We start from the raw sequence: 27545 nt of genomic DNA, 5'->3' as shown, positions 1-27545 counted from the left end.
GCCTTTTTTCCGGGGTATTAAAGTGGAGGAGCACGCTTCAATTCTGGCAGTGTAGCTGGCACCCTTCAACGCGCACAAACTGCGGGGACGACTCCCGACGATTTCTGATTGATTTTGGCGCTTTTGACGGGAACTTCAGGGGGGCGAAGATCCTCCACCTCCTCCTTTCTCTTGGGACTTTGGGAACAAAGCGCCCTGACAACCATGAGGGCTCCAGTAGGGCGCTATCTAGCAGCCAGGACAGCGTCGGGAACCAGACCATGGCTCCCGGGCCCCAAGACCCTAAAGTTCGTCGTCCTCATCGTTGCGGTTCTGCTGCCGGTGAGTCTCCGCCGCGGTGTCTGGCAGGGGAAGAGCGCACCTGGCGCCGGGACTGGGCAGGGAGAGAGGGAGACACGGTGGGGATGCTTGCCCCGGGTCGCCTGCGGCCGGGCATGTCCGGGCAGGACGACCCCGCCATCGGAGTCAGGGAAAGAGCGGGGTGCCCGGGCTGGGCGGGAGCGACCCTTCCGCGAGGGAGCAGAGCGCGGGCTCCCCCTGGCTGTCCCGTGCGGCGAGGAACGCACTGAGCTGCCCCAGAGGAAGTTCCAGAAATCAGCAGAGGGAGGGAGTCAAGATGGAAACTCCCGAGTGAACCTCAGGAAGCCACAGAGCGGTTGCCTCTTTCCTTCTTTCGTTCGTTCCTTCGTTCCTTCCTTCTCTCCTTCCTTCGTTCCTTCGTAACATTAACGTAGGCCGCGCGCGGTGGCTCACGCCTGTAATCCCAGCACGTTGGGAGGCTGAGGCGGGCGGATCACCTGAGGTCAGGAGTTGGAGACCAGCCTGGCCAACATGGTGAAACCCCGTCTGTACTGAAAATACAAAAATTAGCCGGACGTGGTGGCGGGCGCCTGTAATCCCAGCTACTCGGGAGGCTGAGGCAGGAGGAGAATCGCTTGAACCCGGGAGGCGGAGGTTGCAGTGAGCCGAGATCCCGCCATCGCACTCCAGCCCGGTGGACAAGAGGGAGACTGTCTCAAAAAAAAAAAAAAAAAAAAAAAAAAAATTAACCCTATTTTTGCATTGTTAAACGTGTTCCTTGGAGATCAGTTTAACAAACAGCCGGTGAAAAAGCTTTCCAACGCTGTTTTTTGCGACTTTCATTTCCTATAGAACCCTGAAAGTGGCAGGAAGCGGTTAACCAAGGTGCTTGCAGTCAGTGTCTTCCACTGCCACCCGTGTGTCCCCTCTGTATCCCATAGGCAGGACCGCGGGGTGGCCCCTTCCTTCTGCATAAAAGGTGTAAAGTCCTTGTGAGTTGGCTTTGGAAACTGAGATTGGTAGTGGGGTGCACAAGAAGGACATAAAAATAAGATGTGCAGACTGCCAGGACTTTTTCAGAGTGATTGACGTTTCTGCCAACAGTGCTTTCTAAGGTTCCTTACGTAATACCAAAAAACAAAAGGGGGAGGATAAAACAAGATTACAGGAACCATGAGAGTCTCCATGTTTTCTTTCAACGAAGTAATACTAAATTCAGAACAGCAGTGACATTTTCACCTCTCAAAAATTACACAACTGACTTCTACAATAGTTTATAGTGGGTGGACCTACCTGAGGCAGCTAGAAGAATGGCTGTGTCAGGACAGTGGCCCTGAAGAGAGAATGTGTGGATGACCTGTGTAGACAAGGCCAGCAACCTGAATTTCACAGTTTTGCGAATGTGAACTCTGTGAGTCCCAAAGGAGGCCTTGATCCCTCCACCAGTCTTGCTTTATTAAATGCATTTCAACGCACAATTGCTTTTTAAAATTTTGGAGCTAACACAAATCACATTAGATGTTTTATGGCAGTACATTCAGATTGATCTTCTTTTAAACAAGGGTATTGTATTTTACTACATGGGTAAGCCACAGGTTAATTCACTGTTGCCATCTAGAGGCAACTGGTTATATCCCATCCGGATGGGATATAACCCAAAGCAAATTTGCCTTTGCTAATTCTAACAGCATTGTACTAAATACCTTTGTATGTATCGTGTGTCCACATATCCGTGTGCACCCGCTTATTGGGCAACTCCATAGAAGTAGAATTTTACTTCTACTTCCGTGGGATAAATGATTTCAGAAGTTTCTTTAGATGTTCACAAATTTTCTTCCAAAAGACCCTTGAACTCAGCTTACAATCACACCTAGTCCACACATGTGCCTGTGTCCCTACACCCTTGCTACACTTAGCTTTCATTCGTTGCTAATCTAGGAGGTAAAATGTGATTCATCACATTGTTATGTATTTTCATTCCTTCATGGTATTAGGAATTTTCAAGGATACAGGAGTCTTTGGTAGTGGAAGTAGATGACCGGGGGATCCAGATGAGACAGCAGCGGAGGGTGGCAGGGAAGACTGAATTCCTAGCTGTGAACTTGGAAAACCGTGGTCAGCTGGGGCCAGTCCCTGCCACCCGCCATGCCTGTAAATGGAGATAAGGTCTCCATCTTCAGGCTGTCAGGAGGACATCAGATGAGCCCGGAGCTGAGCTGAGTTCCTGACCCCAGGTCTTGGCTCTGTCAACGTTGGACTGGTCCAATCTATGTGACAGGTGCTTCCACCCCGCCCCTCTCTTTATCAGAGTAGGAATCGAAAAGATCCAACAGCTCAGAATCTCGGACTCTGAGGCTCTCACGGACTCCTGAGATTGGAAGCTGGGAACAGCTGGGCCCTGCTGTGCTTCCCCTCCAGCTCTGTGACACTGGTGTGGCCCCAGCTCCTGCTTGTAAAGTAAAGAGGAGATAAAAATCTTCAGCAGTCCTGTGTAAACCTCAGAGGGCTGTGTTATCAGGTGTGGGAGGATGAATCACATCCTCAGGGCTGGTGTCAGTCACTCTGGACTGGATCCCCAGGGCACATGTCCTGCACCCAGCAGAGGCTGCACCTGTTCCTACCTGCACCTCCATACCGGGCTCCCTGAGCTTGGGGCAGAAGCTTCTGAAGACTGGAGTGGAGCACCATGCGGAGGGGCCATCGAGGATCAGAGGAGCCAGAGGTCAAGTGAGGACAGCGATGGCACTGCAGGGCCACAGCCTGGTTTACCTGCCATGCTTCCAGTTGTGCTTCTGGTAGGCGCCCGGCCCGGGTTGGAGTTTGAAGATGAGCAGGAAAGGTTTCCATCCAGGTGGCTGCAGATGGCTGCTCAGCCAGCCCCTACTGAGAGGCCACGGTCCCAGTTCTGGTCCTCTGTCCTGTATCTAGGAGTGGCAGTGTAGTGAGACTCTAGCTTCCAGGTTGGGGATGGGGACAGTGGGGACAGTGCCATGCCTCGAGCCTGTGCTGTTGGGCAGCTGGTATCCTGCTCCCAGCCAGAGACTACATCTTCATGTAGTGGATTTTCCTAAAAACCCGGGGACATGAGGGTAGGTTGTTTTCCCTGTTTTACAAGTGGCAAAATAAGATTCAGGGGCAATGTCTCCAGCATTTCTGTCCTCACCTTCTGTATAATTATAGTCATATTTGGGCCTCTGCAGGGCTAGAGTTATCTGAGCAGCTGCTTCTCTGATCTCTGTCCTGCACTTGGCCTCTGGGAGCTCCTATGGGTCCTCAGCAGAGTCCACAGGGCTCTTCGGGGTCCCCTCCCCGTGCCACAGCCTGGAGCCTGTCCTTAGGCGGTAAGCTGAGGCCCCCGCTGTGCTCATCTCATGGGCTTAGGGGGAAAGTGATTCACCCAGGAAGTAGACAGTGAGCCCTTTATTGTCTTTGGAGTCTGCTGGAGCCAGGGAGGACAGACGAACGCCATGTGAATCCTGCTCCCTGGAGCCCACAGTGTGGTGGGTGAGGTGACACCAGGAATCATATAACTCTGAGGAGGTAGCATGAGGGAGGCCTGAGATCTCACCGTCTCACTACCCTTGCCTCCCCCTCCTCCAGAGAGGCCGTGCAGGTGCAAGGCTGTAGGATGTGGTATTGTTGGCCTGGAGGATGGTGTTTGGTTAGAGTCACCATTGAGAGTCAGAGAGGGGGAAGCAAAGCTCCCCTCGAAGGGCTTTTTTTTTGGCTGGACCTGAGAATTAAATTGACATAAGACAGGTACACAGGAGAAAAGCACATACGACTTCTTTTTGCTTGAGATGGAGTCTTGTTCTGTAACCCAGGCTGGAGTGCAGTGGTGCAATCTCGGCTCACTGCAACCTCCGCCTCCCAGATTCAAGTGATTCTCCTGCTTCAGCCTCCTGAGTAGCTGGGATTACAGGTGCCTGCCCTTGCGCCTGGCTAATTTTTGTATTTTTAGTAGAGATGGGGTTTTGCCATGTTGTGCAGGCTGATTTTGAAGTCGAGCTCAGGTGATCTGCCCGCCTCGGCCTTCCAAAATGCTGGGATTACAGGCATGAGCCACCATGCCCAGCCAACACACACATTTATTTAATGCAAGTTTTACCTGGCACAGAGGAAGCAGTGAGAGTCAGTTACTCATATACTGAATTAGACCAAGTAACTTGTGAAGAAGCAAGTAAATATGTGGAGACCAAAAAGATGAGTGGTTCTGTTCTAACAAGGTCTGCACGGTACTCTCTTGGCCTCGACTTCTCATCCTTAAAAATAAGGAGATTGTCCTATGTTTCCCTGGGGACTTTCATCTCCTGCTTTTAGGAAACACAAAAGAGGTCAAAGCATCGTCTTGCACCTGCTGTTTTTCAACAGCCTTTAATTCATAATAGTCAGTGGGCCAGGGTGGGCGGGCAGGTGCGATGGCTCACATCTGTAGTCCTGCCCAGGTGGGTGGATCCCTTGAGCCCAGGAGTTCAAAACCAGCCTGGGAAACATAGCAAAATGCTGTCTCAAAAACCAAAGCCAAAATACAACAAAAACCAAAACAAAAAATCAAAAACCACACACACGCACACACACACACACACACACAGAAAATCATGTCGTGTGAAGGAACCCAGGCAGAATGCATACCATTTGATTCCTCATCTTATTAAAATACAAATAATCTATTTATTGTGACAAAAAGCAGAAGAAGTGTTGCTGGGGGACATAGGAGCAAAGCAGAGGAGAGGATTACATTGAAAAACGAAGAAACACTGCAGGACGGTAGACATGTCATTATCTTATCATGGTGATAGTTCCACAGTGTATACATACATCTCAAACTACCAAACTACATGCTTCAACAGTGTACACTTTGTTTCATATCCATTATACCGCAATAAATCTAGTTTTAAAAAACCTTCAATAGAATATAAACACTTGAGTGTATACTGTATTCCCTATAGCACTTGCACATAGATCATGGAAATATGTATGCATAAAAAGTGAGTACCCAATTAAAATGGAATTCTAAAAGGTAATTAACATTAAAATGTGCAGGGGAAAAGGAGCAAAAAAATTAGACTAGACAACCATAGTTTAAATGGTAAACTTATAGGTCTATGTTGACTATCAATTATTGCACGAACTGTAAATCCACTGGGCACTACAGTTCAAAGATAAAAAGGGTTTGAAGGGCTGAAAAAACAAGACTCAGCTATATCTTGTCTATATGAGATGGGCCTTAAAAGGAAGACACAGATGCTGTCTGTGGAAAGCAAATAGATGGAAAAAGATACACCATGCAGAGTGTAAGGCCAAGAAAACTGCCGTGGCTATCTCAGTATCACATGAAGTTGATTTTGTTAGCGGTGGATGAGATCTGAGTTAGCCTACGTTGAAAGCGGCCAATCCGTAAGGGTCCACAGCACCTTCAGCTCTTCGTCTCCTGAGAAGAAAGAATTGGACTGAGGGGCATAAGGCAGAAGGAGAGACGGAGGCAAGTTTCAGAGCAGGAGTGAAAGTTTATTAAAAAGCTTTAGAACAGGAAGGAAAGAAAGGAACAGAAGGAAAGGAAGGAATGGAAAGAAAAGGAGGAAAGTACAACTTGGAAGATGGCCGAGCAGGTGACTTGAGAAACAGTGCGCAGCTGGACTGCCTGAGTTGGGGTTTTATAAGTTGGCATACTTCCGGGATCCTGCCTTATTTCTCCCCACTCCTGAAATCTTATTGGGAAGCTGCTGATCAGTTTCAGGTGCTTTCTATGTATTAGGAGACTGCCTTTTTCTGGCATCGGCTATAACCAGTTCTTACTTTACAGACACAGTTATCAACCACCTGATGGTCGCCCAACACTGCTGGTGTCAGAAGCGGGGAGCCCTCTCCTGCCTTGCTCATACCTGATTAGCTACCTACTGTAACAATTTTAGGACATAGAATATTATGGGAGCTCAAAAGGGACCCTTGTAGTTAAAAAGGTTAATTCTTCAAGGAGTATAATAATAGTCACAAATTGTATATGACTAGTAATACAGCTTCCAAACACGTGATGCAAAAAGAGAATGAAAAGGAGATTAAATCAGCTGTTTGTCTGTAATTGATAGAATGATCAGATGAAAACCCCGGTAAAGTGGCAAGCAATCTGCACACTATCAACCACCTTGATTTAACGTTTAAAGAGCAGGAGTGGAACATCCACTGAACACTCATTCCTTTCTATGCTCATGATACTTTCAGCAAGATAGACTGGGTTCTGGGATATGAAACACGCTATATGACCTCTCAATGAAACGAGACTGGAAATCAGTAACAGTATCCATAGGGAATTCTAAAATTTGGTTATTGAACAATGCACTTCTAAAAAATCTGTGGTTCAGAGAAGAAATCAAAAGGGAAGGTAAAATGTTTCAAAATAAATCATAATAATATAACATCAAAACTGGTGGGAAATGGCTAACAGTGCTCGGGGTGAAATAATACAGCTTTCAATGTTTCTATTAAAAAAATTGGGGGTTGGTGAGATGGGGAGTTACTCCTGAAGGGTATGCAGTTCCTTTCTGGAGTGATAAAAATATTCTAAGATTTATTATAGTGATGATTGCATAGCTATGAGTATATTAAAAACTACTGAAATGTAGACTAAATGGGTGAATTATGTGAATAATCATAATTACTAATTATGTGAGTTGTGTCTCATTAAGGCTGTCAAAAAAAGAAAAACGTGAAATTTATGGCCTGAATATCTACATTAATCAATCATAAAATATAAGCATAAATTTAAACAGAAGTAACAAGGGGGAACATAAGGAAACAGAATAGAAGCCACAAAAAGAACTGACAAAACGGACTGTGTGTGGTGGCTTACGCCTGTAATCCCAGTACTTTGGTAGGCCCAGGCAGGCAGAACGCTTCAGCTCAGGAGTTAGACCAGCGTGGGCAACGTGGTGAAACTCCAGCTGTACAAAATACACGAATATTAGCCCAGGTGTTGGGGCACTCTCCTGTCTGTGGTCCCTGCCACCTGGGGACTGAGGTTGGAGGACCACTTGAGCCGGGGAGCAGAGGTTGTAGTGAGCAGAGATTACGCACTGCACTCCAACCTGGATGACAGAGGGAGATCCCGTCTCCAAAAAAGAAAAAAAAAAAGAGTTGAGAAAATGAATAGTTGGTCTTGAAAAGGAGTAAGAGTGAGAGCAGAGAAAGGAGACAGAGACATCGCCTGAACCTAGAGGGACCCCAGCCCAAGAAGGAAGGATTTGGGAAACATGCATTAGCTTCACTGTCACCAACTACTAGGCAGGCTTTGATGTGGAGGAAGGCTACATTTTGTCTTGTTGAGATCCAGGCAGTTGAACAGAGCCCAAGGTAAGTAGCTTTTATTGTAACCATTTTGTTTTTGCTCAGGAGCAAGATTATATTAAATCTAATTCAATGTAAATTTACAATTAAATTAATTTTGTGCTTTTACACACTCCCAACTTAAAAGTTACAAAAACTATGCAAAAAAATTTGAAAAATAGCTGTTGGCATGATGAAAGCTATTATTGAATTCTTCAGTGTGTACTTTCTACAAACAAGGAAATTAACATCAACACATTACCACTATCTCATACGCAGACTCTATTCCGATCCTCCAGTTGTCTTCTCGTCGTCATTTGTGACACAGAGATCATGGCCATAATCCCTGAATTGCTGTTTTATCTTTTTCTGTCACTCTTTGATATTTAGTGGGAACAGCTTGTCAAGGTCTTTTGTGAAGCAGAAATTACTTAATGTTTGATGCTATATCCTGACTTTCTTTAAGGTTATATTATAACCCTTATTTGTAAAAATGTGTATTTTTATGTGTGTGTCTGTGTGTGTGCGAGAGAGAGAATATTCACCCACTGGTCAATTAAACACTCGGTCAAACTAAGTACATTAGATGCTATTTCTGTTTGAAGGGCTCATATGTGTTTTTTTTTTTGTTTGAGACAGAGTCTCACTCTTTCGCCCAGGCTGGAGTGCAGTGCAAGCTCTGCCTCCTGGGTTCACACCATTCTCCTGCCTCAGCCTCCCAAGTAGCTGGGGTTACAGGCGCCCGCCACCATGCCCAGCTAATTTTTTGCATTTTTAGTAGAGACGAGGTTTCCTTGTGTTAACCAGGATGGTCTCAATCTCCTGACCTCATGATCCGCCCCCTTTGGCCTCCCAAAGTGCTGTGATTACAGGCGTGAGCCACCGCACCCAGCCTTTTGTGTTCTTATAAAATCTTTTCTTGCCAACTACAGTGGTGTGTTCCTGTTACCCAACTTGCTTGGGAGACTGAGGCAGGAGGATCACTTGAGGCCAGAAGTTCCAGGCTGTAGTAGACTATGATCACACCTGTGAATAGACACTGCATTCTAGCCTGGGCAACATAGCAAGACTCTATGAAAAAAAAAAAGTAACTCTTCTGCTCACATTTTCTGGAGTAAAGATATTTTATGTTATAATATTAGAAAAGGATACAGAGGTGTTTTTCTTTATAGAAAATAGCTGCCTAACAGGCCAAGGGACAAACATGGATGCAAAAGAATGAAAGTTTGGAGCAGGAAAAACGTCCAAGCTCTGATGGGTTTTGACACTTGGGGTGAAGGGAATGTGAGACGGAGCCTGGGAGAGGTAAGGTCTGGAAGCCACTCACACCCATCTCTGCCTTGTCCCCACAGGTCCACGTTTACTCTGCCACCATCCCCCGGCAGGACGAAGTTCCCCAGCAGACAGTGGCCCCACAGCAACAGAGGCGCAGCCTGAAGGAGGAGGAGTGTCCAGCAGGTGCACTCTTATTTTTAAAAATCAGTTTATTTTTAATTGACAGATAAACATTGTATATAATCATGGTGTACACCATGATGTTTTGAAATATGATGTTTTGAAATATGTATGCATTGTGGAATGGCTAAATCAAGCTAATTCACATACTTATCATGTATTTGTTGTAAGAACTCTTAAAAGTCTACTCAGCAATTTTCAGCTGTATGGATAGAGAGCCCTGGGATAAGCCCTCTTTGCCCTCCTCACCTGTGGGTTCTGTAGTCCTCCTCGTCTGTGGGTTTTGCATCCGTGGTTGCAACCAACACAGATCAAAAATATGTGGAAAAAATAATGAAAATGATAACATGTCAATAAAAGTAGATAAAAGGCAATGCAGTATAGCACTTAGTTACATAGCATGTCTATTGCATTAGGTATTACAAGTAACCTCAAAATGATTTAAAGCATATATACCTGGAGTAAATGCAATACTATCCCAATTTGTATCAGGGACTTGAGTAAGTCCAGAGTTTGTTCCATGGAATATACTCCCTGTGAATAGAAGGCAGGACTGTACAACACATTGTTTTAATAACTGTAGTCACCATATCACACAATACATCTCTTGAATTTATTTCCCCCTGTCTAACTGAAATTTTGTATCCTTTGACCAACATCTCTCCAACCCACTGTACAAATGCAGCGCTGGTAATCACCATTCTACTCTCTACCTCTATGAGGTCAACTTTTAAGATTCCACATATGTGAGATCATGAGGTGTTTGTCTGTCTGTGCCTGGTTTATTTCACTTAACATAGTATCTCCAGGTTCATCTATGCTGTCACAAATGACAGAAATTCCTTCTTTGTTAAGGCTGAATAGTATTCCATCGTGTCTATGTACTACATTTTCTTTACCTGTTCATCATCGATGGACACTTAGGTTGATTAATGTCTTGACCATTGTAAATAATGCTCCAATGCACATGGGAGGGAAGATGCCTCTTTAACATACTGATGTCATTTCCTTTGGATGTATACACAATACTGGGATTGCTAGATGATATAGTTGTTCTATGTTTTGTTTTTTGAGGAACCTCCATACTGTTTTCCACAATGGATGTACTAATTTCCATTCCCAACAACAGTGTACCAGTGTTCTTTTTTCTCCTCCTCATCGTCAACACTTGTTATCTTTTGTCTTTTTGGTAATAGCCATTTTTACAGGTGTGAAGTGATTCTTCATTGTGGTTTTGATTTGCATTTCCCTGATTAGTGATGTTGAGCATTTTTTTCATATATCTGTTGGCCACTTCTTTGTCTCCTTTTTAGAAGTGTCTCTACAGGTCCCTTGCCCATGCATCCGTTTTAATTGGGTTATTTGATTGCATGCTATTGAGATGTTTGAGCTCCTGTGTATTTTGGATATTAACCAAAATCTTGGATCTTTTGGATATTGATCTCTCATCCTGTATGTTGTCTTGTCACTCTGTTCATTGTTTCCTTTGTTGTGCAAAACCTTTCTAGTCTGATGTAATCTCATCCGTCTATGTTTGCTTTTGTTGCCTGTGCTTTTGGGGTCATAGCCAAGAAATCATTGCCCACACCAACGTCATGAAGATTTTCCCCTATGTTTTCTTGTAGTAGTTTTACAGTTTCAGGGCTTATGTTTAATCTTTAGTTCATGTTGAGTTGATTTTTACATATGATGTGAGATAAGGGTCTTATTTCATTCTTCTGCAGGTCAATATCTACTTTCCTCTACACCATTTATTGAAGAGGCTGTCCTTTCCCCATTTTGTGTTCTTGGTATCTTTGTCACAATCAGTCAACTGTAAATGCATTGATTTATATCTGGGTTCACTATTTCATTCCATCAGTTTATCTTCGTTTATGCCATTACTATTCAGTTTTGATTACTATACCTTTGTAATATATTTAAAAATCAGGTAGTATGATGCCTCCATCTTTGTTCTTTTTGTTTGTTTTGCTTAAGATCACTTTGGCTATTTGAGGTCTTTTGTGGTTCCATACACATTTTAGAATTATTTTCTCTATTTTGGTAAAAAATGTCATTGAAATTTTAATAGGCGTTGCATTGAATCTGTAGATCACTTTGGGTCATATGGACAATTAAGCAATATTGAGTTTTCTAATCCATGAACAGGTACTGTCTTTCCATTTATTTTTGTTACTTTCCATTTCTTTCATCAACATTTTACAGTTTTCAGACCTTTCACCTCTGTCATAAATGTATTTAAAAGAGTTGCTGCCTTGACATCCATTTTTAGGCCCGATATAAGTTGTTTAAATCCCAATCATACCACAGCATCTTTTGCCCAATTAATAATTCCTTTCCCTGTTCAATTGTTTTTGATCTAGCACATTTGTTCATCATCTCTCTGACCCCAGACCCAACACATCCCGCAGCAGCTGACTACAATAAAACCTAATGGTTCACACCAGAGCAGTGTGAACCTTCTTTGCAGGTGTTGTCTTCCACAATCCCTGTGGGAAAGCCTAGGGTATAATGCCCATGGATCTTTATAAAGGTGTAGTCCCACAGGTCCTCTCTCTCTGTCTCTTGCTCCCCACACACCCGTTAGTGTCCTCGGACTGGATTGCTCCCCACTTCCTGTAAGTGCTGCAAAGTATCCTCTTCTCTCTGGAGTCTGTAAGTAATATACCAGTTTTCTGTTTCCTATGTTTCGTTGTGTTGATTGCTCTGTGTTTTCCCTGATTGATACATCTGAACCTAAGATCTTTCTCCATCTTGGCTCTTTTAAAGGGTGGCTATCTCCTAAAGAGTAGAGATAACTTAAAACTGGAAATAGGTCAGACAAGAGCCACCAGGTCTTCTGCTAGTAAAAGTAATTGTCTTGTGGAAGGGACACGTACAAGATGAACACCTAATTAGGCATTAGACAGTCCACCGGGACAAGTAAGTTTCCTGTGAACATCCGTGATGAAATCTCCTGGATCCCCCACCAGGGCAAGGCTAGAATTTATAGCCACTCTACAGAGAGAAACCTCAAGACCAAATTAGAAATAAATACAGCTACCGCCTTGGTTGAATTTATTCCTGAGCATTTTTTTTGTAGCTATTATAAATGGGACTTTTCAGATAGTTTCTTGTTAGTGTATAAAAACACTACTGAATTTGTAGGTTGAGTTCATGTCTAACTTTATTTTTCACTGATAACAATTTATCTTTGATCTCTTAAAAAAACTTGACACCTTTTCTTCCTCTGCCTTATTTTATGTTTGTGATGTCATTAGTTACATCTTTTTATGTTGTGTATTCCTTAAAATATAATATCGTATTAACTATCATTTAAAAAAATACTTTGTTCTTTTAACTTTTATACTAATGATATAAGTAATTTGTACACTATTGTGATTGTATTAGAATATTCTGAACTTGAGCAATTATTTAACCACCTAGTTTTATATTTTCACATGGTTGGGTGTATCTAGTTAGTGTTCTGTTCTTTCAGATTGAATAACTCTCTTTAGCATTTCTTGTAAGGCAATACATGCTAAAGATGGACTCCCCTGGTTTTTTTTTTTTCTTTGTTTGATAAAGTCTTTACTGCTCTGCATTTCTAAAGCACAGGCTTGCCAGGTGTGGTATTCCTGGTTGGCAAGGATTTTTTCCTTTCTATACTTTGTATGATTCCACTCTCTCCTGGCCTGTAGATTTTCTGCTGAGAAGCCTTCAGTAGTTTTATAGGGGTTCCTTTGTACATTGCTTTTCTCTTGCTGGTTTCAAAATTCTCTTTGCCTTTGATGTTTGGGAATTTGTTAAAGATGTGTCTTGGTGAAGAGCTCTTCATATTTATCTGTTTGGGGTTTTTTGGGCTTCATGAATGTGGACGTGCATTCCCATCCTGATTTGGGACATTTTCTTTAATTATTTCTTTAATTACACTTTCTGTTCCTTTCACTTTCTCTGATGCTGCTTGGACCACAATAATGCATATATTGTTTTGCTTCATGGTAACCGTTGGTACTGTTGGCTTTCTTCCCTCTTTTTCATTCTTTATTTTTTTTTCTTCCTGTGACTTGGTAATTTCAAATGATCTGTTTTCAAGCTCACTGATCCTTTCTTCCAGTTAATCAACTCTGCTGTTGACATTCTCTGTGGAATTTTCTTAGTTCAGATACTGTGTTGTTTAATTTTAGAATTTCTGCTTGGTTCTTTATTATGTTGTCTGTGTATATTAAACTACTCATTTTGTTCATGTATCGTTTTTCTGACATGACTTAGTTGTCTATCCATATTCTCTAGTAGCTGACTGAGCTTCTGTAAGATGAGTATTTTCGATTCTTTGTCAGGCTGTTGTAAATGTCTATTCGTTTTGGGTTGGTTACTTGTGCTTCATTTTGTTTCTTTGGTGCCATCACGGTTCCCTGACTGCTCAGGAGCCTGTGGCAATGTGTTGGAATGTGCACTTTGAAGAGGCAGGGACTTATTCCAGTATTTACAGACTGGCTTTCTCAGGGAACGCCCTTCACCAGTCAGCCTGTACACAGATTCTGGGCAGGCCATGTGGTGTGGTTCAAGGGTGGTCAGAGCCAGTATCCAGAGAGGTGACCTGAGGCCTGGCTCCATGGGGGCTGAACTGGCACTGGAGTAGGCCTTGTACTTGGGTCTGCAGATGTCAGCCAGGTGCTGTGATGGGTCTCATCACCGGGTCCACAGGGAAGGGCCTGGAGCCTGAGTTCATGGGGACTGACCTGGCACTAGGGCAGATCTGGAAGCTGAATCTGTGGAGGTAGGTCAGGATCCTGGGTCTGTAGTGCTAGCCCGAAGGCACAAGCTAAGACCAATATCTTAGCTTATCATGCCTTTATCATGCCCTTATCTCTATGGGCTTCCAGACTTCTGTTTCCTGCACTTTCTGGTTCTTTATTCCATGGGGATATGTTGGATGATTTCTGTCAGTCAGGCACCATGCTAATGGTTATAATTATAAGAGGCCCTGCCCTCATGGAACCTTTTCTCTGGGATAGTATTAAGACACACAGATCAAAATAACAGTCAGAAATTCCTGATAGGACCCATGAAGAATAATTAAGTAATGAGCGAGACAGAGACGAGGTTGGTGGGGCCTCTCGGGGATGGTGATTTTGGCCAATCTCCAAAGTTGGACAGGGATAGTTGTGCAGAGAGCCAGAAATAGCACTCCTGAGTAGCCTCCCCAGGAATGAGAGCCCCAGGGTACAGGGGCTGGGGGATACTGAGCAAAAACAGGGCCACCGTAGTGAGTGGACAGCAAACAGGTCAGGTGGACCAGCATGGGCAGATCACATGTAGACGAGGTTGGATTTTATTTTGTTATTTTATTTTATTGTTAATAAAAAAAAAAAAGTAGACTGGGCGTGGCATGGTGGCTCACACTTGTAATCCCAGCACTTTGGGAAGCTGAGGAGGGTGGATCACCTGAGGTCAGGAGTTCGAAACCAGCCTGGCCAATATGATGAAACACCGTGTCAACTAAGAATACAAAAAATTAGCTGGGCGTGGTGGTGGGTGCCCGTAATCCCAGCTACTCGGGACGCTGAGGCAGGAGAATCGCTTGAACCTGGGAGGTGGAGGTTGCAGTGAGCCAAGATCGCGCCATTGCACTCCAGCCTGGGTGACAAGAGTGAAACTCTGTCTCCAAAAAAAATAAAAGAAAAGATAAAATATTTCTTTTCTTTTTTTTTTTTTTTTTGAGACACAGTTTTGCTCTGTCACCCAGGCTGGAGTGCAGTGGCACAATCTCAGCTCACTGCAAGCTCCGCCTCCTGGGTTCACACCATTCTCCTGCCTCAGCCTCCCGAGTAGCTGAGATTACAGGCGTCCGCCAGCATGCCCGGCTAATTTTTTGTATTTTTAGTAGAGATGGGGTTTCACTGTGTTAGCCAGGATGTTCTCGATCTCCTGACCTCGTGATCCACCCGCCTTGGCCTCCCTAAGTGCTGGGATTACAGGCATGAGCCACCGTGCCCGGCCAAAAAAAGATAAAATATTTCAAAGATTTATATTGATTACGTATTGAAATGTAGTGTTTTGGATATTTTAGGTTAAAAAATAGATAGTTAAAATTAATTTGACCTCATTCTTTTGACTATTTTAATGTGGCTTTCATAGAATTTGAATTTTGCATGTGGTTTGTATTATATTTCTGTCAGCAGTGCCAGTCAAAGATATGTAATAATGTAATAGATGCAGAATTGATGACAAGACCCAGCCAAGAAGAGTAGATTTCTCTGTCTGGATTCCACTGAGGGCCAAAAGAGAAATTTGCCAGCCACTGTCAGCCTCTGGGAACTCTGTGGAGACTCATTCATTAGCTTTTCTCTCCCTTCCCAGGATCTCATAGATCAGAACATACTGGAGCCTGTAACCCGTGCACAGAGGGTGTGGATTACACCATTGCTTCCAACAATTTGCCTTCTTGCCTCCTATGTACAGTTTGTAAATCAGGTACAGAATGTGTGGACCCCTTGCCCAGAGGTGGAGTGCATAGTGATGAGGTGGGAGCTGTAGCCGATGTGAGTCAGGGAACCGAGTTCTAACCCAACTTGGTCGTCTTCATCATGCCCTGTTCCATGATTATAACTGGTTGATTTAAAAAAAAAAAAACTGAAATCTTTTTTTTCTTTTTTCCTTTAGGCAGTTTCACTCTTGGTGCTGAGGCTTGAGGGCAATGGTGTGATCTTGGCTCACCGCAACCTCTGCCTCCCAGGTTTAGTGATTCTTCTACCTCAGCCTCCTAAGTAGCTGGGATTACAGGCATGCACCACCACGCCCAGCTAATTTTTTTTTTTTTTTGAGATGGAGTCTCACTCTGTCACCCAGGCTGGAGTGCAGTGGTGTGATCTCGGCTCACTGCAAGCTCCGCCTCCTGAGTTCATGCCATTCTCCTGCTTCAGCCTCCTGAGTAGCTGTGACTACAGGCACCCGCCACCACGCTCGGCTAATTTTTTTTGTATTTTTAGTAGAGACGGGGTTTCACCGTGTTAGCCAGGATGGTCTCAATCTCCTGACTTCGTGACCCACCCACCTCCGCCTCCCAAAGTACTGAGATTACAGGCATAAGCCACCGTGCCCAGGCAGATTTTTGTATTTTTAGTAGAGAGAGGGTTTCTTCATGTTGGCCAGGCTGGTCTCGAACTCTCGACCTCAGGTGATCTGCCCGCCTCAGCCTCCCAGAGTGCTGTGATTGCAGGTGTGAGCAGCTGCACCTGGCCAAAATCTTTTCTGTAATGCATGCCACCTGGCTGGGAAATCTTCTAAACTATTGCCTTCACGTGGGTGGGGGCATCATTACAGCATAGAGGAGGCCTGGCCCAGTGGACAGGGCTGGGTTCCAGCGGTGGCACAGGTCTGCTCTGCGGCCAGGCTCTCTCCTCCCTGGCTCTGTGCTCCTGACAGGTGCTTGGCCTCACTCAGCCTTCAGGTTCTCAGGCCCCTTCCTCTTCCGCAGCAAGGCCGGGGCTTTTGGGAAGTCCCCCAAGGGCCCCTCTCCTCGCAGAGTCTCTCAGGTGATGCCCTTGCGCCTTCCTTGCTACTGACCATGCCATCTAAATAATGCTTTTCCCCTAATCTGATGTAATAAATAATGAATCACGGTCCTTTTGTATCGGTCCTTACGTACAGGGTGGGTGTCGTGTATGAGTCCCGAGTGTGCTGGTCCAGAAACCGGCCCTCAGAACTCCTTGGTGAACTGAGTAGAGCTGAGTGGGAGGGGATGGGGTGGTGAGGAAGGGTCAACAGACATGTCAGGGAAATACATTCCCAAAACCTTATGCTCTGTTGTCAGGTCAAACCACTAAAAGTTCCTGCACCACGACCAGAGACACCATGTGTCAGTGTGAAAAAGGAAGCTTCCAGGATGAAAACTCCCCTGAGATGTGCCGGAAGTGTAGAACAGGGTGAGACAGCAGCCAGGGGCTCCCAACAGCTTTCAGGAACCTGAAAAGACCTGAGTCACCTGGTACCTCTATCTGTCCCCTGACCCCACGGATCCTCCAGCCCCATGAGACATCCCTGAGCCTGTGGGGTTTCCTGAGCCTGCGGTGGCCCCTCCTAGTCCCTCTGCCTTTCCCCACCCCTACCCCCTACAGCAGCCCTTTCCCATACCCTCCCCAGCAGGAGTCCCTTTGTCCAGGCTGAATTGTTCACTGGGCACAGGAGGTGACTTTCTAGTTCCCTTGAACCTTTTCAGGGGACCTAGGAAATGTGATTTCCTTTTGAAATCAGAAGAAAACACTTGAATCCAGCCTGGCTTGTATTTGTCCTTACTCTAAGTTGATTTAAAAAAATGTAATTTTTAATATGTTTTAGGTGGGCAAGGACCCATAAAGACAAAAGTGCCCATAGCCCACAAAAGTCATAATAAGGCCGTGGGTGGAGCTCCCTTAAGTTCCCATGAGGACCTGAGCCCACCCAGCTGGCCTCACCCCTGGCCCCTGATTTCTCACTAAGTCCTTCTTTTTCCTATTTGGGTTTTAGGGGCAAAGAGTAACTTGCTCTTCTCTGGCCCTCCAGTGTTTGCTGTGATTGGGAGGAACCAGCAGCAGACAGGGTGGGGCGAGGGCTCACTTGTACTGTGTGTTAACTGGAGGAAGGGGCTCAGCTTGTGGCCACAGGGGCTTGTGATATTCCCTGGAGTGCGGCTCCTCCTAACGCAGGCCTCCCCTGCAGCCCAGGGAAGCTCAGTGTGTGCCCAGCACAGAAGGCTCCTGGAGCTGCAGCTCTCACCCCAGAGCAGGGAGGCCGAGGGGCTGAAGTGCACTTGCTCAGACCCTTCCCCAGCCTCCAGAAGGGAGCATAGAGGGACCCCCTGCTGACATGAGGAGCCTGTCCTTCTCCTGACGCCTTCTCAGGGACTTTGAGCAGGGAGGTGGCTCCTCTTTCATCCCAGCTGGCCAGCTTTCCATCAAGAGTCCCCGTCTCCCTCTCTGTGTGTACCCAGGTGTCCCAGAGGGATGGTCAAGGTCCGTAATTGTACATCCCAGAGTGACATCAAGTGCAAAAATGAATCAGCTGCCAGTTCCACTGGGAAAACCCCAGCTGCGGAGGAGACAGTGACCACCAGCCTGGGGACTCTTGCCTCTCCCTGTTGCCTCGCAGCCATCATCATAGGGATCTTAGTCAGCATTCCGATTGCGGCTGGGTTGGTTTACATTTTACGTCGGAAGAAACTCATTTCTTACCTCAAAGGCATCTGCTCAGGTAGGTGCTGGCTGAGGATGGGAGCGCTGGGCACTTTCTGCCCTGCCCCCTCCCACTCCGTTCCCCCAGAGAGTAATCCCCATCCCTGCCCCTGGTCCAAGTGTCTCCAGCCTGGCTCGATCTTCCTTCTTGTGATTGCCCCATCCCCACATCCCGTGTATCCCCCAGGACCCTGGTCTCATCAGTCCCTCTCTCGGGGCTGGGGGACCCCTCATCTCCCAGCCAACTCCAGGAAGGCAGGGCCAGTTTCTCCCTTCTTTAGGCCCAGCCAGGCAGGGGGCTGTCGGCTCCTCAACTGGGTGACAAGGTTCAGGATGAGAAGTGGTTGTGGGATTTAGTCAACCTCGGTCAGAGCAGAACACAGAGATTTTCCACGTGTTGGTTTTTACTCTAGTTCCCCTTCTCATCCCCCTTCCTCAGGGTGTCCCCGAATTGCAAGGTCCTATTCCTGTCCCCAGCCCCAGGGCTCCTTGTCCAGTGTCCCAGCCCCCAGCCAGCCCTGCGCCCCACTGTCCTCTGGGAGGGAGGTGCTGCATGGGCCCCTCCCCATCTGCTCAGGAGACTCCTTCTTCTCCAGGTGGTGGAGGAGGTCCCGAACGTGTGCACAGAGTGAGTTGGTTTCTCCAGAAACTGGGGGCTTCGTGGGTTCAGGAACTGCTTCCCGTCCACTGCCGAGCCTGGGTGGGCACAGTCCCTTGTCCTCATGGCTGCCCTGACTCTCTGACATGGCCTGGGGACCCTGGGGTGACTGTGGGGGACACATGGCCATTTTGAGCAGCACACAGACTGGCGGACCATGCTGCAGCCGTGTCCTTCCTGCAGCCTGGGTGACACCATCACTCCACAGCTGGCCCTGTGGGGATGGGGTGACCACCTGACCCACCTCAGCAGTGGGTCCTGGATGTGCCGAGCCTCAGCTGCCTGGGGTGACCTCATTGGAAGGGGTTGGGGATGGCAAGTCCAGCTGCGTACTGGGGACCCTGAAGCTGAGCCCTTGGCGTGGACTTGAGTGGGCTCTTTGTCTTCCCAAGTTCCTTTTCCGGCGGCATTCATCTCCTTCACAGGTTCCTGGGGCAGAGGACAATGCCCGCAACGAGACCCTGAGTAGCAGATACTTGCAGCCCACCCAGGTCTCTGAGCAGGAAATCCGAGGTCAGGAGCTGGCAGAGCCAACAGCTGTGACTGTAGAGTCGCCAGAGGAGCCACAGCGTCTGCCGGTGAGTTGAGGAGGGACTGTGCCATGCCTGGCCTGCTGCCTGCCCAGGACTTTGTAGACAGAGATGGCAGTGCCTCCTCTCTCCGGGGGTCCAAGGGGACATAGAGCCTTTGGGAGACAGGGGACTGCAGGGGATGGAGCAGCTGCACTGAAGTGGTGACTGTGCCAGTCTGCAGGACATCTGCTTCTTACTCCCTGTCCTGTCCTTGCTGTGTCCCCAGAGCCTGGAGCTCCACAGGCATAGAGTGGGTGTCACAGGGTTCATTGAGGACTGAATAAGGCTGCACAGTCTCCATCGTGTGCTCCTAACAGAACTCAGGGTGCCCTTGCTTGAAACAGCAGAAGTTTTAAATGTTCTTCAAAATTCTTACTACATTGAACATATTTCACGGTAAATCTTTGTCCAGATTTCTGATCAAGTATGTAAGGAGGCTTCCGGGAAGAAGTAGGATTTCTGAGTCGGCGCGTAGAAGTGCTTTTATATTACACAAACACACACATCGATAGTTATTCACATCGATTGACTAGTTTTGATAGGACATTGAGTAGGTGTGAAATCTGGACACACACTTGTTTTTTTTTTAAGCTTCGAAAGTTCTTTCCTTCAAGATAAGATAAGATGATCCTATCTAATTTCTCATGGACTTTTAAAGAACGATTTGGTTTGTAGCATACACCAGTGCAACGTAGGTGCCATTTCTTTTGTGATGCTGTGTGAAGTGAGGAACTCCCTGAATTGTTCTGGGTGACTGTCTCCTTCCTCCATGCCTGTTTAGGAACTGATTCTCTATTTTTCTCTGCTTTTGGCTCCTCTTTGATCACTTGTCCAATACTTACCTAGACAAGGATCACTTTCCACCCGTTTTCTTCCTTTCCTATAACTATACCCCATGTTTTCTTTTTTTAATGAAGAGAAGTATAAAAAGAGAAGAAAACAAACAAAAAATATCAACAATTACTCCACGCTGCTGAATCGCATTGCACCTTTGTTTTAATTTGTAGAGATGTGATCTTGCTATGTTGCCCAGGCTGGTCTCAAACTCCTGGCCTCAAGTCATCCTCTCACCTTGGCCTGCCAAAGTGGTGGGATTACAGGCAAAAGCCACTGCACCTGGCCGCGCTGCACATTTTTTGAAAGTGGTAAATGCAGAGCCACACATCTGCCACACTACAGAAAGGTGCTGAGTCATAGTGGTAGTCCCCTAACACTTCCTCCAGCCCCCAGCCCTTCTTCATTCAGGTGAATACAACAGATAATTTCTTGTGATTCTTTGTAGAAATCTTTATGCATATGCCATGTATATTCATACAAGCATAAGTACATTTTGTTTACATTACAGGGATTATGTTATATATAATACACTGCCAAAGGAAACTTTTTTTCATTTTTTCTTTTTCCTTTTTCAAATTTATTTTGATTCAGGGGGTACATATGCAAGTTTGTTTGATGCTGAAATTTGGAGTATGAACGATTTTATCCAGGTTGTGGGCACAGTATCCAACAGGGAGTTTTTCCAACCTTCCTCCTCTTGCTCCCTCTCCGCCCTGGTAGTCCCCAGTGTCTATTGTTGCCATCTTTATGGTTGTTAAGTACCTGGTGTTTGGCTCCTACTTATAACTGAGAACGTGCAGTATTTGGTTTGGCGTTCCTACATGAATTCACTTAGGATGATGGCCTCCAGCTTCATCCCTATGGCTGCAAACAATATGATTTCATTGTTTTTTATGGCTGTGTAGTATCCTATGGTGTATATATGCCACATTGTCTTCATCCAATCCACTGTTGATGGGAACCTAGGTTGATTCCATGTCACTGCTATTATGGATAGTGGTGTCTTTTGGTAGAATGATTTGTTTTCCTTTGTTTTTGTTTGTTTTTTTTGAGACGGAGTCTCGCTCTGTCACCCAAGCTGGAGTGCAGTGGCGCAATCTTGGCTCACTGCAACCTCTGCCCCTCCAGGTTTAAGCAATTCTCTGCCTCAGCCTTCGGAGTAGCTGGGATTACAGACGTGTGCCACCACACCGGGTTAATTTTTTGTATTTTTAGTAGAGACGGGGTTTCACCATCTTGGCCAGGCTGGTCTTGAATTCCTGACCTCGTGATCCACCCGTCTCGGCCTCCCAAAGTGCTGGGATTACAGGCGTGAGCCATCGCACCTGGCAGAATTGTTTTCTTTTCTATGTATACCCAGTGGTGGGTTTGCTGTGTTAAATAGGAGTTGTTTTAAAATTCTTTGAGACCTCTCCAAACTCCTTTCCATAGTGGCTGAACTAATTTACATTCCCACCAAAAGTATATAAATGACCTTTTTCTTCATAGTCTTGCCAGCATTTACTGTTACTGGCTTTTTAATAATCGCCATTCTGACTGTATGGGATGGTATCTCATTGTAGTTTTGATTTGCATTTCTCTGATGATTCATGATGATGAGCATTTTTTCATATGTTTGTTGGCCACTTGTATGTCCTCTTTTGAGACATGCCTGTTTATATCTTTGCCCATTTTTAATGGGGTTGTTTTCTGTGTGTTCATTTAAGTTGCATATAGCTCCTGAATATTAGACCTTTGTCAGATGCATAGTTTGCAAATATTTTCTCCCATTCTGTAGGTTGTCTGTTACTCTGTTGATACTTTCTTTTTATTTTTTTTTTGAGATGGACTCTCGCTCTGTCACCTAGGCTGGAATTCAGTGGCATGATCTCGGCTCACTGCAACCTCCGCCTCCCTGGTTCAAGTGATTCTCCTGCCTCAGCCCCCCTAATAGCTGGGATTGCAGGCATGTGCCACCATGCCCAGCTAATTTTTGTATTTTTAGTAGAGATGGGGTTTTGTCTTGTTGGTCAAGCTGGTCTCGAACTCCTAACCTCAGGTGATCTGCCTGCTTCGTCCTCTCAAAGTGCTGGGATTACAGGCGTGAGCCCCCGCACCCGGCCTGTTGAGAGTTTCTTCTGCTGTGCAGAAGGTCTTTAGTTCAATTAGATGCCACTTGACAATTTTTGTTTTTATTGCATTGCTTTTGAGGACTTAATCATAAATTCTTTGCCATGGCTGATGTCCAGAAGGGTGTTTTCTAGGTTTTCTTCTAGGATTCTTATAGTTCGTGGTCTTACCTTTAAACTTTTAATCCACCTTGAGTTAATTTGTGTATATGGTGAAAAGTAGGGGTCTAGTTTTCATTCTTCTGCATGTGGCCAGCCAAATACCCGAAGCCTCTGCTGTTGAATAGGGAGTTGTATTACTCCATTTTCATACTGCTATGAAGAAATACTTGAGACTGGGTAATTTATAAAGAAAAAGAGGTTTAATGGACTCACAGTTCCACATGGCTGGGGAGGCCTCACAATCGTGGCCTAAGGTGAAAGATGAGCAAAGGCACATCTTACATGGCGACAGGCAAGAGAGCGTATGCAGGGGACTGCTCTTTATTAAACCATCAGCTCTTGTGAGTCTTATTCACTATCACAAGAACAGAACTGGAAAAACTAGTCCACGTGATTCAGTTACTTCTGATAATTTTTTCCAATTCTGTGGAAAATGACAGAAGTAGTTTGATAGGAATAGTATTAAATCTGTAGATTGATTTCGACAGTATGCCCATTTTAGCTATATTAATTCTTCCAATCCATGAGCATGGAATGTTTTTCCATTTGTTCATGTTATCTATGATTTCTTTTAGCAGTGTTTCGTAATTCTCCTAGAGATCTTTCACATCCTTGGGTAGAGGTATTTCTAGGTATTTTTTTTGTGTGTGTGTGTGTGTGTGTGTGTGTGTGTGTGTGTGTGTCTGTCTGTCTGTTGTAAATGGGACTGTGTTCTTGATTTGGTCCTTGGCCTGAACATTATTGGCATATAGATATGCTACTGATTTTTTTTTTCTTTTTGAGACAGTCTCGCTCTTTCACCCAGGCTGGAGTGCAGTGGTGTGATCTTGGCTCACTGCAACCTCTGCCTCCTGGGTTCAAGTGATTCTCCTGCCTTAGCCTCCTGAGAGGCTGGTATTACAGGTGGGTGCCACTATGCCTGGCTAGTTTTTTTTTTTTTTTTTTTTTTTTTTTTGAGATGGAGTCTTGCTCTGTCGCCCAGGCTGGAGCACAGTGGTGTGATCTCAGCTCACTGTAACCTCTGCCTCCCAGGTTCACGCCATTCTCCTGCCTCACCCTCCCAAGCAGCTGGAACTACAGGCACATGCTGCCACGCCCTGCTAATTTTTTGTATTTTCAGTAGAGACTGGGTTTCACCGTGTTACTCAGGATGGTTTCGATCTCCTGACCTTGTGATCCGCCCCTCTTGGCCTTCCAAAGTGCTGAGATTACAGGCATGAGCCACTGCTCCCGCCTACGCCAGCCTAATTTTTGTATTCTTTAGTAGAGACGGGATTTCACCATGTTGGTCATGCTGCTCTTGAGCTCCTGACATCGTGATCCACCCGCCTCGGCCTCCCAAAGTGTTGGGATTACAGGTGTGAGCCACTGCACCTGGCCTGTATCTGCTGTGTTTTTAACATTCCTCCATACATACATTTCTATTTCCATATTGTAGTTTCATTCCTAGAGATTTTAAATGACATTGAAGATAATGATTATTGCGTCTGCCCTCTTCCAAGAGTCTTGCCTCACTTTAATTTTCCATCTTGTTGCCTAGGCCCGACCTTTCAGAACCATGTTCAGCTGTGCTTAGGGAAGGCAGGTGTTTGGGTCTTGATTTGAATTCTGGGGAAGACCTCCAAAGTGTCACCCTTAGCAATGGCGTTCCATTTTTGCTTTCATATAGAAATTCTCATCATGAAGAGTGCAGCCTACTTTTCTAAAGGTTTTGAAAAAAATCAGAATTGGTGTTTAATTTTACCAAATGTCTTTCCGGCCTCCATAGAGACTGGTGTTTTATTTAGCTACATTATTAATATGCTACAGTATTAATGATCAAAGATCATTTACAGTCTTGGGATAAATTATTTTGTTAGGTTTTCCTGGGTGCTCTCATATATAGTCTTCTGCCGAGACTCTGCTGGTAAGAATTCTGGAAGAAAGTGATCATTTCCTGTGAGGGTGGGTGGGAGTTGATGAGATGGTGCAGAAGGGGACTTTCTGGGGTGTGACAGTGTTCTATGTCTTGATCAGGGGATAATTACACAGGCGTATACAGTAGTCAAAGTTGGGCAGAACACTTACAAAGTGACACTGCATGTCACTTATGTCTCAATGAGCCACCAGCACACAGAGCCCAAGAGCTATGCAGGACCAGAGGTTTGTCTCCATCTCCATGGAGACCCGAGAGGGGAAGCGCTGCAGGTCTCTTGCTGGCTGGTGGTTGGGGTCAGTACTGGACTGCAGGACTCCTTACTCTGACCAGAGCATTCCCCACTGTGTGTTACAGGAACAGGCAGAAGCTGAAGGGTGTCAGAGGAGGAGGCTGCTGGTTGCAGTGAATGATGCTGACCCCACTGAGAGTAAGTGTTTTGTGCCTTGAGATGCAGCAGGAGGGCAGGGAATGGGGACAATGTCCTAACTGCTGTCCCTATAGCTGAGAGGACTCTTCTGGAGCATTTATTGCTGGAAGCAGGGGGTCCTATGTCGATCTTGTGCTGATTGTCCTTGGAGTATCAAGACCCTAAATCTCTTTTCTCTTCTCAGTCAGCACCTTGCTGGATGCCTCGGCAACACTGGAAGAAGGACATGCAAAGGAAACAATTCAGGACCAATTGGTGGGCTCCGAAAAGCTCTTTCATGAAGAAGACGATGCAGGCTCTGCTACGTCCTGCCTGTGAAAGAATCTCTTCAGGAAACCAGAGCATCCCTCATTTACCTTTTCTCCTACAAAGGGAAGCAGCCTGGAGGAAACAGTCCAGTACTTGACCCATGCCTCAGCAAACTCTACTATCCAATATGGGGCAGCTTACCAAAGGTTCTAGAACTTTGTCAACACACTTGGAGTAATTTTTATGAAATACTGCGTGTGATAAGCAAACGGGAGAAATTTATGTCAGATTCTTGGCGGCATAGAGCTATATGATTGTGTATTAAGGATAGTTTTAGGCCACGTGCGGTGGCTCATGCCTGTAATCCCAGCACTTTAGGAGGCTGAGGCAGGTGGATCGCTTGAGCTCTGGAGTTCGAGACCAGCCTGGTCAACACAGTGAAACTCCGTCTCAATTTAAAAAGAAAAAAAGTGGTTTTAGGATGTTGTTCTTTACAGTTCTTCATCATGAGACAAGTCTTTTTTTCTGTTTCTTATATTGCAAGCTCCATCTCTACTGGTGTGTGCATTTAATGACATCTAACTACAGATGCCGCACAACCACAATGGTTTGCCTTAGAGTTTTTTAACTTTAGAACGAGATTATCTGGTTATTACCTGTATTTTCAGTTTAGGATATTTTTGACTTGATGAGATTATCAAGACACAGCCCTATGAGAAGAAGTCATGAGCGTATGAACTTATGAGGGTTCGACTTAAAGTTTTGAGCTTTAAGATAGGATTATTGGGGCTTACCCTCACCTTAGAGAAACATTTGTATTGTTTACTACTATACGCTGTACATCTTTCTATTTTCCAACTTTTGTATAATGATGTAAACATGGAAAAACTTTAGGAAATGTACTTATTAGGCTGTTTACATGGGTTGCCTGGATGGAAATCAGCAGTCAAAAATGACTAGAAATATAACTAGTGACAGAGGGAGAAATCTTCCCTCTGTGGGAGGCACTGACTGTGTTCCAGTCTCCCTCATGCGCCCTGAGACTGCACCAGGGTGTGATGGCTGGTAACTTCTGAAGGGCCAGTCTGTCTTACTTGATAATTTTAGAGATACGTAGCCGTGTTTATTTATAAATAAATATTTATTTATATTTATTTATAAGTAGATGTTTACATATGCTCAGGATTTTGAAGAACATGGTATCTTTGGGAAGCCATGTGTCTGGTTTGTCGTGCTGGGACAGTCATGGGACTGCATCTTGCTACTTGTCCACAGCAGATGAGGACAGTGAGAATTAAGTTAGATCTGAGACTGCGAAGAGCCTCTCTTTCAAACACCATTACAGTTGAACGTTAGTGAATCTTGAGCCTCCTTTAGGCTGAGGGCAGAGAGTGTTTATCTGCCCCGGCATCTGCCATGGCATCAAGAGGGAAGAGTGGACGGTGCTTGGGGATGGTGTGAAATGGTTGCCGACTCAGGAGCGGATGGGACCCTCTCGCTTCTGGTGGTCTGTGACCCTGAGTCCCTGGGATGCTTTGTAGGGCAGAGATTCCTGAGCTGCGTTTTAGGGTACAGATTCCCTATTTGAGGAGCTTGGCCCCTCTGTAAGCATCTGACTCATCTCAGAAATATGAATTTTTAAACACTGTGACAATGGGCCCTAAAATGGCTGACACATTTGTCTTTGTGTCACATTCCATTATTTTATTTTAAAACCTCAGTAATCATTTTAGCCTCTTTCCAGCAAACTCTTCTCCACAGTAGTCCAGTCGTGGTAGGATAAATTACGGATGTAGTCATTCTAGGGGTTTCGGTCTTTTCCATCTCAAGGCATTGTGTGTTTTGTTCCGGGACTGGTTTGGCTGGGACAAAATTAGAACTGCCTGAAGATCACACATTCAGAGTGTTGTGTCCGTGGAGTTTTAGGAGGGGGTGGCCTTTCTGGTCTTCGCACTTCCGTCCTCTCTCACTTCCATCTGGCGTGCCACACCTTGTCCCCTGCACTTCTGGAAGACACAGGGTGCTGCTGCCTCCTGGTCTTTGCCTTTGCTGGGCCTTCAGTGCAGGACACTCAGCCTCAAAGCTCAGAGGGAGCCAGTCCGGTCCCAGCTCCCTTGTCCCTTCCTTAGAGGCCTTCCTTGAAGATGCATCTAGACTGTCAGCCTTATCAGTGTTTAAGCTTATTCCTTTAAAGTAAGCTTCCTGAGAATGTGAAATTATTGGGGTTTTTTGGCATTGGATGATTTGTTTAGGTTTTGCTTTATACCCAGGCCAAATAGTACAAAACACCTGGTTATATATGAAATGCTGATATGTTTACGACCAAAATAAATGTGAAACCTCATAAA

The 27545-nt window shown here is 45.4% G+C and overlaps 1 protein-coding gene across 1 annotated transcript; it reads left to right on the top strand.

Annotated features, from left to right (window-relative positions):
* Positions 1-27545, top strand: LOC129042344 (tumor necrosis factor receptor superfamily member 10D). The gene is made up of 9 exons (XM_054498220.2): positions 1-321; positions 8973-9078; positions 15418-15531; positions 16871-16982; positions 18026-18285; positions 18863-18894; positions 19317-19502; positions 24876-24948; positions 25133-27545. Exons 1-9 carry the CDS (start codon positions 205-207, stop codon positions 25264-25266), a joined length of 1134 nt encoding a protein of 377 aa, XP_054354195.2. The 5' UTR covers positions 1-204; the 3' UTR covers positions 25267-27545.

The sequence above is a fragment of the Pongo pygmaeus genome, chromosome 7 (genome assembly GCF_028885625.2).
Source record: "Pongo pygmaeus isolate AG05252 chromosome 7, NHGRI_mPonPyg2-v2.0_pri, whole genome shotgun sequence".
Lineage (NCBI taxonomy): Eukaryota > Metazoa > Chordata > Mammalia > Primates > Hominidae > Pongo > Pongo pygmaeus.
Note: the sequence above shows the minus strand (reverse complement) of the source record. Positions and strands in the feature narration are given on the sequence as shown.

What these genes read in the sequence shown, in the direction of transcription:
- LOC129042344 (XM_054498220.2), top strand. Translation starts at nt 205, where the DNA reads ATGAGGGCTCCAGTAGGGCGCTATCTAGCAGCCAGGACAGCGTCGGGA. An exon ending in ATGTACAGTTTGTAAATCAG is followed by an intron (nt 15,532 to 16,870) that starts GTACAGAATGTG and finishes CTCTGTTGTCAG; the next exon opens with GTCAAACCACTAAAAGTTCC. An exon ending in TGATGCTGACCCCACTGAGA is followed by an intron (nt 24,949 to 25,132) that starts GTAAGTGTTTTG and finishes TTCTCTTCTCAG; the next exon opens with TCAGCACCTTGCTGGATGCC.